Here is a 12,847-nt window from a genome sequence, read left to right on the forward strand (position 1 = left end):
AGTGCTGGGATTAAAGGCATGCACCACCATGCCCGGCCCACTTGGGGTATTTTGTTGGTGGCTCAAACAGTTTCTGAATTTAAAACATTTATGAACTTTTGGATTAGGAAAGGAATGTTCAACTTGGAAGTAGGAACCATGGTGTACCATCTCCTCTGCACAAAGAGCACTTAGGTTGAAAACCGAGTATGCCAAGACTTAACCTTAGAAACTGTTCAGTGTTGAACACAGGGGATAGGGATGACACAACGTAATGACATATATTTGAACTACCTGTGTGAGAGCACAAAGCCCCAACGTGGATGCTACAAAGACAGCAACAATATGAAGACAAAGAAATCACCAAAAAAAGATTTGACCCATTTTAAGTCAGAGTATGGAGTCCCTGCAGAATTAAAATGTTAATAAAAACGTATACTAGCCCGAGGGGAAAATTTCTAGTCATTCTCATATTTTTATCACAGGGAAGAAACATATCATTACCAATTGAGATTTGAAACACTTACGAGTCTGGGTTTTATTACTGCTTCTTGTACAACAGCTTTCATTATCTACTTTTACTGAAGTTTCCTTTAAATTCTGTGACTGGGAACCTAAATTTGAAGGTTCGACCTTTTCTGCACAACTATTAAGGCTAGTGACACCTGCTTTCACTTCTGGCTTATCTGAAAGGTCATCGGATGTGGAAGCTGCATGTTCTAGATGCTTCTGCAGTTCAGGAGTGGTGGCAATGTCCAGTTCTGCCTTAGAGGAAGTCTTTGCAGGCAAGCACTCCTTTGGAAGGCCAGTGACTGGCTGTGGAGCAGACTCCAATCTGCTCTCCTGATCAGTGTTTGTTTTAGGCTGGATACAGCTACCTTTGGGCTCACTCAGAATTTTCAAGTCTCCAGCTCCAACCTGAGAAGATTTTGAAGAAAGTAATCCTTCTTTGCAGACATCTGGTTTTGTTCTCAGTACTTCAGGTTTTGTGTTTAGACAGGAAGAAAGTTCTTCTGGTAAGTTCTGCTTATGACATCTGAAAAAACAGTAGGAAAAGTAGCATCTAGATCTCTCTTATCTCTTATTGCCCTAAAAACAGTACAGGTTGTTGGTATGGCAACCAGTCAGAAAAATGGAAATTGTTGTGATAGAAAATTTTGGAAAGGTTTCTGTGAGCTGGGGTTGAGAACAATCCACCTATAGCTCTGGAAAAGTATCTTACACACTCAGAAGAATGCAATTCTGCATGTTCCCTGCATGCTCATGACCTCTGCTTCTTATAGCATAATGAACCATAGCTTTTGCTCAAAACAAACATTATCATATGGAACCAGGACATATATACAGCAGTTAGGAAATTCAGTTATTTTTAATGTATCAAATTAAAAGTCTACACAAGGCCAATTATTTAATAATGTCTTCTTTTTCAATTTCCGAAAAACCTATACTAAAAGTTTCTTATATAACAAAACAAAAAATTATTTAAATTTGAAAGAGAAAACTAGTATTCTTGCTTACCAAAACTTGAAAACTCAATCTCATGGCAGGCACATAGATCAACATAAAGCTTTAAATGTTTATCAGAAATAATATGTATATGAGAAATAATAGAAATCTCAAATATGAAACATAAAATTAACACTACAAACCACAGGCAGCATAAAACACTTGTTCTGCTATTAATAACAAGCCGCCATGAGTGGCCAGGACTCAAAGCAAATAGGACAAACTAATTACTTGCTTGTACATGGGAAGTTATTATTTATTCTACTTCTTTAAAAACATTTTTATTTATTTGAAATTTCCATATATTTATACAGTGTATTATTTTTATTATATTTATTCTTTTTTATGTTTTGCCTGAATGTATACACGTATACCACACCACCTGTGTGCCTGGTGCCCTTGGATTCCCTTGGAACTGGAGTTATAGATGATTCTATGTGGGTGCTGGGAATTGAGCCCAGATCTTCTACAAGAACAAGTGCTCTTAGCCCCTGTGCCATCTCTCTAGTCCCCTCCCACTACTTATTAGGGAATTCATACTAGAGTTCTCTGCCTAGCCAAACACAAAGCTCTATTTCTATAATCTTTCTTTTGCCACTGCTGTTGTTTCTAATCCAGGATTTCATTCTAGAAACATATTTCTCATTTACACTTTTAAATTAGAAATCTTTGTTTGGATATCACTAAAATTTCCTACTGTTTCATCCTTCAAGCATACATATGCATGTGAGTACATGCATGTATGTCTTTGTGTGTGTGTGTGTGTGTGTGTGTGTGTGTGTGTGTGTAGACTTGTGCACAAGCCAACCAACACTGGGTACTGTCTCCAAGCTCTATACCAGGCTGCCACCTATGTTTTCCTAGTTAATTAATGTTCTTTGTCCCACATTATTTTACAGCTGTCTTCTGAACTGACTTTTCTACATTAAAGTCACTCCGACTCCTATCTTCAAGTCTGTATCAACTGCAAGTACAAGCCACCACTCCCTCACAAGAGATCCTTCCCTCAGTCTACTTTACAATTCTAATCTGCACATTGTTCTCTTTACCTGTGACCTGACAGGCAAGCCTGGTTCCATATATTTATGCTCAGCTCTCCTCCATAATCACATTTTGACTATCACTGTGATTCAATGCATGTTAGGCTAACTCTCACTGTAACCACACCACCCTCTCCTTCACACCCCCACTGATCAAAGTCTTCTACATACAACCAATTCATTCCCTTTTCCTCCATGTTTAGGTGCCTCTAATACTTGAAGGCCCCTGGTCAATCTATCCCAAGGAGCTCCTATGAAAACACCCCAGGAATATCAGAGACAGAAACAATGATTGACTTCTATGACTGAATACTTTGAACAAAGCACTACTCACCCTTGAGGAAGTTTTGCTCCAATGTTAGGTGGAGAATTGGCTGCCTGGGGAGTATTTTGCTGTTTTGGGTCCTTGCTAGATGGAGTTGCTGCAGTACAGCCAAGCAGGATCTCCTTAAACACTGTTGTGGGAACAGACTGTACAGGACACATATTGGAAGAGGCCTAAAAGATACCAAACCAACAGACATTAAATACAAAGCCCCTAGTGGTGGAACTATCATATGTTAATGAAATTAAAGTAATTTCCTTTGTTTAATACTAAATAAGCACAATACCATTGCCAAATAAAGACCAGCAGAATAAAGAAGTGATAAACTGAATACCAAGGAGACTTATGTGATATCTATAAATAAAGCACCCTGTTTTTCACAAAACTTAAGTAATTCTGTAAGATTACAAGCTGATCTTTTTCAGCAATTGCGGCAATTGCTTTATTAATGTATTGCATAGAGGTGAACTTTTAGGTGACAGTTTCAGTGGTAGCTGTTTCACATGCAATCATCTGGACATGACTGGAGTGCCTACCACGCACTTACTGCGTAGATTGGCAGGAGACCAGACCACTTAGGACTCTTGTAGGCAATGGAACCTACTAGGTACCACGATAAGCCTTGGCAGTGCAATAAAGATTGAGGACACGATTCTTGTTCTTATGTGGCTCATCACAAAGGTCACCCCAAGCTGGAAAAAATATTAAGTCATGACTGGCCTATGGGAAAAAGCTAGGATATTTTCCCCCTTCCCTTTCCATATAATTTTACCTTTGTAAAAGTAAAAATATTGGGGGGCTGGAGAGATGGCTCAGTGGTTAACAGCACCAACTGCTCTTCCAGAGGTCCTGAGTTCAATTCCCAGCAACCACATGGTGGCTCACAACCATCTGTAATGGGATCTGATGCCCTGTTCTGGTGTGTATGAAGACAGCTACAGTGTACTCACATAAATAAAAATAAATAAATCTTTAAAAAAAAAAAGTAAAAATATTGGATCCACATATTTATATTAGCTATAGAAAAAAAAATTTCTACTATAAGAACAAAACAAAAACCAAAAAACTCTAGACCACTTTTGTATGGCTGACTGTGCAGTCAGTCTACCTAATTTTGCCATCTTACTAGTAAAACTCATCTGCCCACCAGTCCTGTGCCTCAGTTATGTCATCCTACCACTACCTCTGCATTCACCAAATCCAAACCTAGTAACATCTAAACTATGACAGAAATTTCCTCGAGTTTTTAAAACGTGACACTGTCAACATACTAAATGCTGTCTACTCATAAATCATTTTTTCTTTTATTCGGGCAGCCTCGAAGACTATCTAGCACAGAATAAAAGACACCCGAAAATAAGAATTTTTTTAATTATCAAAAATTCTGGCAATGTTTCAAATACTTTTTTAGGTCCTAAAGTATCTGATTCTTTCTGACACTATTTTTGTCAACTCAACTTTGGTTATACATTGATTGCCTATTGGTTGTACTGCAGAGGCACTGACTAAATAACTACACTCTTGGGTCAGTCAACTTTATACCCCTGGGCTTGTCTCCTAATCTTTTAAATAAAGACGTTAGTTTAGTTTATTTTTTTAAAGGTGCTTTTGACTATACTTTCATACAATTCTCTGATAATCACTTATTAAATCGGTAGTCTCCAAAAGCTGAATTACCAAACCATTAAAAACAATTATTCCATCTGCCATCTCCCTTCCTTTGAATACACCTAGAGTTAATGTACTAATGTTTATTCTTAGATTATACTCCAAAACCAACGTACTTCAAAATTCAGATTATAAACTACAGATACATATATTTTTATTCTGCACAATATCTATCAATCTGCTTAAGTCAAGAAACTCCCCGGGCCGGGCATTGTGGCGCACGCCTTTAATCCCAGCACTTGGGAGGCAGAGGCAGGCGGATTTCTGAGTTCGAGGCCAGCCTGGTCTACAGAGTGAGTTTCAGGACAGCCAAGACTACACAGAGAAACCCCGTCTCGAAAAAACCAAAAAAAAAAAAAGAAACTCCCCATCCTCCTCATTTCTGATGTCCAATCAAAGAGTCAATTAATCATGTCTCCATTTTCAATGTATCCATTGAATCTTTCCATTTCTGTGACACCATAACTGTGTTTCTCCCAGACTAGTCTGACTTCTCTTCATTCTTGCTAATCCCAATCCTGATGCTCCTACCCATCACAGACCAAGCTTTAGAATCCGGTTAGAATCCAGTATGGTCCAGTCTTCAGGCAACTATCACTCCCATCTCAAGGAATCCTTCTCTCTGTCCACAATATTTCAATTGAACTGGCTTCTCTTCAAATACTCATGTTAAACACCTTTTCTAGTCTGGGCTTTGTACCTGCTATTTATTCCTTCTGCCAACTGTTTTCACTGGCTACCTGGTTCCATCTTCTTACCCTTAAATTGACTAATGTCCTCAAAATTCCAGGTTACTCACTGTAAAATAGTATCTTATAGCCACTCCTTAGTTTTATCGCAATTCTTTCTACAGTACCTTCACACTGTGAAAGTCTTAGGTGTTCTTAGTGTGTTCACAATGTACACTTTGACACAGGCCCACTCCTTTATTTCCTGTCTGAACTCATCAAACCAGACATAAGGCTTGGTCAGGAACCCTGGTGGAGTGATGTATGAATGACCAGGTGAAAGACAAACACAGCAATGCCTCATCTTCTTAAGTAGCTATAGATAAGTGTTAGAAGTTACTTGAGAGGTTAGGCAATATTAATGCTCACCACAGTACATCAGTATCTCCTATATAGTATGCAGTAAATATTCCTTGGAAGGAGAGATAGAGTGAAGAGGGGGAAAAGGAAGAATCTGTTCCTTTTACAGTGGTGATTCACCATAAAAAGGATAAGATTTGGAGAAAAGTAACAGCAGCAACAGCACAGAGGGTAAAATCACTGGATTCTGATATCAAACCTTGGTTAGAAATCAAGTTTTTGGCACTTCTTAGTCACTGTTCCTGTTGATACAGTGATGGTAACATTCACTACAGTACTTGGCACACAAGAAAATCAATTTCAGAGATAACCTCTCTTAAAACAATAAAATCTTGTACAGATATTCTCAATTATGTGACTGTGCAACAGAATCAGCCTTAACTGTGCTTTTTCTTTAGGAAATGAAGAATGAATACCTCTCCATACCCTGCCTAAGACTCCACTTTACAGAGACACAACTCTTGATCCACAACCCATCTTCGCACATACACTTCTGCACTGGCCTCTGACTTGACAAAGGTCAAAGTTTCTTCTTACCTGAAGAGTTTTCCTTGAAGGTCTTCTATACCAGTCATGGCAATAGTTCCTCCCTGCCAGCAGACGGAGATAATATAATTGAGTGTACGACAGTATTCTAAAAAAGTCACTGCTGGCTCACACTCTTCAGCAGACTCTCCCAATTAACCAAGCAGTGTCATACTCTGAGGAATAGTCTGCTAGGCAGAGAAGACCTTCAAGGAGCCAGATGTCACACTGGCAAACATGTTTATCTTAACCACATCACAGCCAAACGTCTCACCTACCTAATCCTAAGCTCCTGTCTTCCAAAGACCACGCTAAGAGTAAGCCTGTGCCAGTGCCATTGTATCTGGGAAGTGCAAGCACTGGGAGAATGGTGCCAAGTGTGTTACTGTACTCACGCGTCACTTACATCTACAAGAACTGCTTGGTTTTATTCATTTCTTTACCTCTTCAGTTCTTGTAAAATCTAGGTCAGAGCAGTGTTTCTAAAACTTTCTCAATTATAAAATCACCCAGAATATAAGAATGTAGGGAATAAAGCCGGGCCTGGTGGCACAGGCCTTTAATCCCAGCACTTGGGAGGCAGAGGCAGGTGGATTTCTGAGTTCGAGGCCAGCCTGGTCTACCAAGTGAGTTCCAGGACAGCCAGGGCTATANGGGAGGCAGAGGCAGGTGGATTTCTGAGTTCGAGGCCAGCCTGGTCTACCAAGTGAGTTCCAGGACAGCCAGGGCTATACAGAGAAACCCTGTTTCGAAAAAACCAAAAAAAAAAAAAAAAAAAAGAATGTAGGGAATACTGATACAGGAAAATATTCACAAGGAATCAAGGAATAATCTTTTAGTTTCAAAAGAGACATTCTAAAACCAGGCCTCTATAATACATGAAAGGAAGGGCGAGAGGAAGGTGGTCATAGGAATGACTACCATTTCTTTTCTTCTCTATTATTTTTCTTGAATAACCATAAATTTTAAAGTAATAGCACCAAGCTCCTCAAGCCACTAACACTCAAATAAAAATCAACACTTCCAACTTCCTTTAGAGTAGTATGACTTTAGTTTAAGAACTGAAGTTGGTATTTTTCTGTTAGTCTCCTACTCCAAGAAGCTCACCTATATTGATGACAAACTTAATGTGGACATCCAATGAGCATATCATACTATAACCCAAATGAAAGTGATCCTCCTACTTCAGACTTCGAAGTACCTGGGACAACAAAAGTGCCTAATGAATGCTGATACTTTAAAGATATGTGGTTCTTTTTTCCATGTAGAGATCAACAATCTATCTCTAGGCTAGAGCTCAGGCTTAAGTTTTAAAGTTTCTACTGTGTCCAATAGTGAGTGCAAGATCACACAAACTTACTGAGCATGAATAAACAGTACAGCTGTGCTCAAAGGTTAAGTCTTGCTTCCTTCCCTACCAGAGAGAGTCAGGCTCTAGAGGATCACTATGCAGCAGCACGCTTTACAAGGGCCTCCTTAAACCTCTTTGCTTACCAGGCTTAACTGCCTTAGCCACACCCTAAAGAACTGATACACACACACCCAAGAAGTCTCTACTGACCCCAATTCTGTCAACATATCAGGACAATTTTTCTAATGGCCAAACAAGGTATCCCATTCTCATTCCCTGACTCCTCCCCACCTGACACTCAGTCTTACCACACTTCTATGTAAGCTGACACATTCTCCAGAGCAGGTAGTATGCAGCCAACTGGCCTTTACTCACTTCTGTAACAGACTGTCAACAATTCCACCAACGTCAAATTTCCATGGCTATAATTCTACCTACTTTTACACAGCCTCTAACAACACAGAATTACCAGGCAAGATCCTCTGTGAGTGTAACCATAAGAAGCACTGCAATCATTTTCTGTTTATAGTCCTTTAATATTTCTTCCCTAAAAGACTTACTATCCACTTCTTCTAGAATAAGGAACTCTAACGAGCTCAGACCCTCCTATACTGAGAAGTACACAGTACTATACATGGTCACCTGACCACATAATTTGAGCTTTATAAACTAGAATTGGTGTGCTCCAAGGCGCAAACATTCATCTAGTCTTCCACCAAGCTAAATTAATGCTACACTCGTAGGTTACTGCCTCACTCCACACCCTCTTACAGTAGTTAATTCCATCAACCTAACCAGTGCCCATGTTCTACTATTACTTCCTCCCAAACCATACCATACACTCAAGACTAAACTGAAGCATCCCTTCCACCTCTGAAGGTGCTTCCTTTCTTTTCCCATGTCTCTTATCCTCTAGGTATCTAGCACATAGTAAACACACCATCTTTCTGGTTTCATAGATGGGTATATTTGAAATTAAATGAAGATACATAATATTACTTTCTAATTAATTTCTACTATGACCTCTTCATTCTTCCCAGAACTATCTGAGACTCCACAAAAGAGGTTCAAGCCTAGACATTTGCAAGGAAGAGAAAGGTTTTCATCACCTTGATTCAGGAACCTCTGGATGAAGTATCAAAATTCTTGTCTGAACATACAAAAGGTGCAGTAAAAGCCACAGACTCCTAAATTAGCACATCTAGGTGCTGTAGTCTATTCTGCCTTTGATCCAGAACCCTATCTAGATTCTTTCCTTGACTTTATTCTCCATGCCTTAATAGCCTAATATTTAAAGGCCTCTCTTAAATCCTATAAGCAGTCTGCTTGGTATCATTCTAGTCAATTTAGAATTCTAACCCAGGACATAATAATGTGGGAAATTATTCACTTAACACATATGCATTTGAATCCCTAAACTGTAAAATTTATTTGTTCTGTAACAGGTCCTAATGACAAAATGAGAAACAGTCCCAAAGATTATTTCAGAAGAGAAGTAAATAAAACATCTGAACTTACATGGCATCCATAAAAGCCAGTTTTTCTGAGCCAAAAATTAATCAGCCATTTATTCAGAAAAGGTAATACATCTGTATACTTAATCACAAATGAGCAATGCAAGTCATCACAAGCTAAGGGTCCCATTTCAACAACCTTCTCACAATCCTAAGGCTCTTCCCTTCCTCTCATGCCAGGCAAATTTCCAATTTAACTATACAACTCAATTACCTTCAGAACCAATTCTAATAGTAAAATTGTCATATACTGCAAATTTTAACCAAATAACTGAAAAAATGAAAGTTTTAAACACCAAAAATAGTGAACCCAAAACTTATATTATCTCCATCTGCTTGAGTATAGAAATTATGGCCAAGATCTGGAACTTGTAACAGCAGCAGACAAGACAACACAGAAGAACAGAACAAACTGCTTGATCACTATTAAAGACTAGCATGCTATATTAAAGTTAAACAATGTTTCACACAGTGACAAAAATAAATCAGTTACCTCAGAGCAAGATTTTGCTTGTTTAGAAACTGAACTTCCGTTATTCTCAGAAGACTTGCGTTTTACAGCTCCAATTCTTGTAGAATTACCTACAATATAAAATAGTGAGTAAATAGGCTTCCTTCTTTCACTTAATGTGAGAAAGAAAAAAAAGGGAAGAAAGGTTTAATCAGTGTGTCTTACCACATGTCACAAAGTTGTCATGTACAACTTCAACATGAATCAGTGCTGGGTCGACAATTTTCAGTGCTGGAATCTTAAAAAAATAAAACAAAGATACTGGAAGAAATGTAAATGTTGAGAATAGTTGGAAATTAACGCAACGTCAATAGGATACCACACAAATAACTTCATTTTACAACAACTGTAATGCCTTTTGTTTCTAACTTTAACATTTTATAAAAGAAGGGTTTAGCATTAAGAACACAGCTATTCTACACAGTATCCTACCCTGTAGGATGGCATCAATTATCATTGCTTTTACCTCCTCACAGTTGACTTGAAGAGTTTTGGATGATGGGTTTCCATGTACAACAGTTGCTGAAAACCACTGAGTAGATGGGTCCAAGCTATAAATTTTTACTTCTGAACCAACAAGGTTCTTGTCACCTTAAAAAAAAAAAAAAGAGAGAAAATAATTCCATTCTATCTCTTAGGTGTGGCAATATAGTTACATTACCATATTCTATGGGACCAAGAAGTACCAAACAAGTCATCAAAAGTGAACTCACTATCCTATAAAGTTTTAAAATAATCTAATGCAGGAATCTACAAGAAAACCGCCAAGGGGTTAAAAGCTAAGGTTAACAAAAAAAGGAAAGAAATTAAAGCAAAAGCTTGTGGCTCTGAAGATGACTGAGAAACTAGTAACAGTAAATAGAAAAAAAATAGATTACCACATAATGGCTTCTTTTTATTTTATTTTTTTAATAGTTTTTTGAGACAGGGTTTCTCTGTGTAGCCAGGTTGGCCACAAACTCAAAGATCCTCCTGCTTCTGCCTCCCAAGTGCTGAGATTAAAGGCATGAGACACCATTGCCCAGCTCCCAAATATCATATCAACTTCATATGACAAAAATTTCAAATACAGCAAGTCTATGCCCAAATATAGCTGGGTTTTGTTAAGTGCTACCTCTGAACTCTCAAAATTCCAGGAGCTTTAGCATAAAAAAAAAAAAAAAATCTGTTGGTCACATAGTACCATATAGAAAGCAGCAGCAAACAAAATTTTAAAAGATTTTAGATTAAAAAAAGAAATTTCCAATTACCAACATCAAAAAGAAAATGTTTCCTTCAAAAAAAAAAAAATGTTTCTTTCAATGAAAAGTAAGTAAAAAGTCTAAATCCTAGCTTCTTATAGGCCTATCACTGGCTAACTCATGAACTGTCAACAGCAGATTATTTACATACCTTGTAAAAGATGACTTTCATCCAAATGTTTTACAATCAAAGCTTGAAATTCTTTACTGACTGTCTGATTATCAGTAAGGGAAAGCCGAAGACTGTTTACATCCTGTAAAATCAAAGAACAAAAGAGTTGTTTGTGAAGGTTAAGAGTTAAATGTTTCAAATTGATTCAATCAGATTAAACAGTATTTTCTAACTATTTGACTATACCTAACAAACTACTGAATAGGTCAAAAATTCACAACCACTAAACAATTACAAGTAATCCACAGACTGAAGTTAAATCGCCCAAGTTAGGAACACAAGATGAACTATGAGAGGTAGGCTGGAGAGATGGCTTAGGGGTTAAAAGCACTTGCTGCTCTTCTAGAGCGCCAAAGTCTGGTTCCCAGAGGCTGTGTCAGGCGCCTGTCAGCTCCAGCTGCAGAGATTCCAATGCCTTCTTCTAGCCTCTAAGGGCACTCATATAACAACTGGCACACACATACTAATAAAAATTTGTTTTCAAAAAATATACTAGGAGTCAACATGACATAATTTTGGTTATGAGATAATAATAATAATAAATCAAACTGATCAATCCAAATTTAAAAATACTCTATATCCCAAACCCTTTGGATGGGAAAACCCAGGAAATACACTGTTAGTTCATTGAAACTGTTTTAAATTTCACACAAACTCATGTACTCTAACTAGTATTCTAAATGCACTCTTCTTGTTATAAAAGGTGGAGGGCCAAACAGACAATCTGAATGAATAGCCTAGGACTGCAGAGTGAGCCTCTTCTGAGACACTCCGTTCTTGGCAGTAGCTCCACCCTCAGCACTATTCCACAGTTCCCTGGTTTTGCGTGCATACCCAGTTATGAGAAACTTATACTGACACTGTCAATAGGAGTAACCTGCCAAACCCAACTTCTAACAGGACAAATGAAAAAAAAAAAAAACAACAAAAAAAACCCTGCTAAACAGAGTCCTCCAATAGCAGGCCTTCAGGCTTTTTCCTATGACTTGGTAGCCAAGAATGGTTTACTCATTTCTCCCACTGTAAAAAACTAGTCTAAGAGTAAGGGGCCATGCTAGAAAAAAAACTACATTTCTTTGGCCAAGTAACATCAGATAAAATCTAGAGACTCCATATATGCTCAAAGTCAATCCCTAATAAACATTCAGATGTGGGTGTTATTACTTAATGCATTTATTGCTTTTATAGTTGAATCTCCAATTCCTACTCCCAAACAGCAAAGAAAGCTGCACAGGGCTCTCCAATGAGGTAGACTAACTCTAGTTCACACAGAAGTTTTTTAGGGCCCAACAAATCTGTCAGCTGGTTTAAAAACCCTTTCTTGCTGGGCATGGTGGCTCACGCCTTTAATCCCAGCACTCGGGAGGCAGAGGCAGGCGATTTCTTCTGAGTTCGAGGCCAGCCTGGTCTACAAAGTGAGTTCCAGGACAGCCAGGGCTACACAGAGAAACCCTGTCTCAAAAAACAAAACAAACAAAAAAAAAACCCAAAACTTTCTTATTCACAGATTATCATATTCAATGTCAAGGCAAACCAAGAGTTTCAATTTCAACTTCTGTTTATGTCAAAGGATTTTTCAGATGCAACCTTCATTACTTTAGAGCAAGCAGATAAACCATATATCCTCCACCATAGAATTTTACAGAAGTGTCTAGCTACAAGATGATGCCCTAAAGAAATGAACTTTGACCATTCTTTAGCAAAAAGTAACATACATATTATATCCCCTTCAATAAATTATGCTGACAGCCATAGTGCATTTTTCCTAAGAACTAATAAAAATTTCAACCTAGATTTTTTTTCAGTCTTAAGAAACAAAACTAAGAGCCCGGCCTGGTGGCGCAGGCCTTTAATCCCAGCACTCGGGAGGCAGAGGCAGGCGGATTTCTGAGTTCGAGGCCAGCCTGGTCTACCAAGTGAGTTCCAG

The 12,847-nt window shown here is 38.2% G+C and overlaps 1 protein-coding gene across 3 annotated transcripts in view; it reads right to left on the reverse strand.

Annotated features, from left to right (window-relative positions):
- Kdm3a (lysine demethylase 3A) overlaps positions 1-12,847 on the reverse strand; it is a 45,474-nt gene that overhangs the window by 22,802 nt on the left and 9,825 nt on the right. For 2 of the 3 annotated variants that reach the window (XM_021189050.1, XM_021189047.1), the window contains 6 exons: positions 10,900-11,002; positions 9,974-10,098; positions 9,673-9,745; positions 9,490-9,578; positions 2,860-3,023; positions 507-1,015 (listed from right to left, as the gene is read on the reverse strand). In XM_021189050.1, the coding sequence (XP_021044709.1) occupies positions 507-1,015; positions 2,860-3,023; positions 9,490-9,578; positions 9,673-9,745; positions 9,974-10,098; positions 10,900-11,002 (1,063 nt within the window). Of the gene's footprint in view, positions 1-506; positions 1,016-2,859; positions 3,024-6,143; positions 6,187-9,489; positions 9,579-9,672; positions 9,746-9,973; positions 10,099-10,899; positions 11,003-12,847 lie in introns of those variants that run through there. The other variant, XM_029534674.1, reaches the window with a different exon arrangement.

The sequence above is a fragment of the Mus pahari genome, chromosome 2 (genome assembly GCF_900095145.1).
Source record: "Mus pahari chromosome 2, PAHARI_EIJ_v1.1, whole genome shotgun sequence".
Classification (NCBI taxonomy): domain Eukaryota; kingdom Metazoa; phylum Chordata; class Mammalia; order Rodentia; family Muridae; genus Mus; species Mus pahari.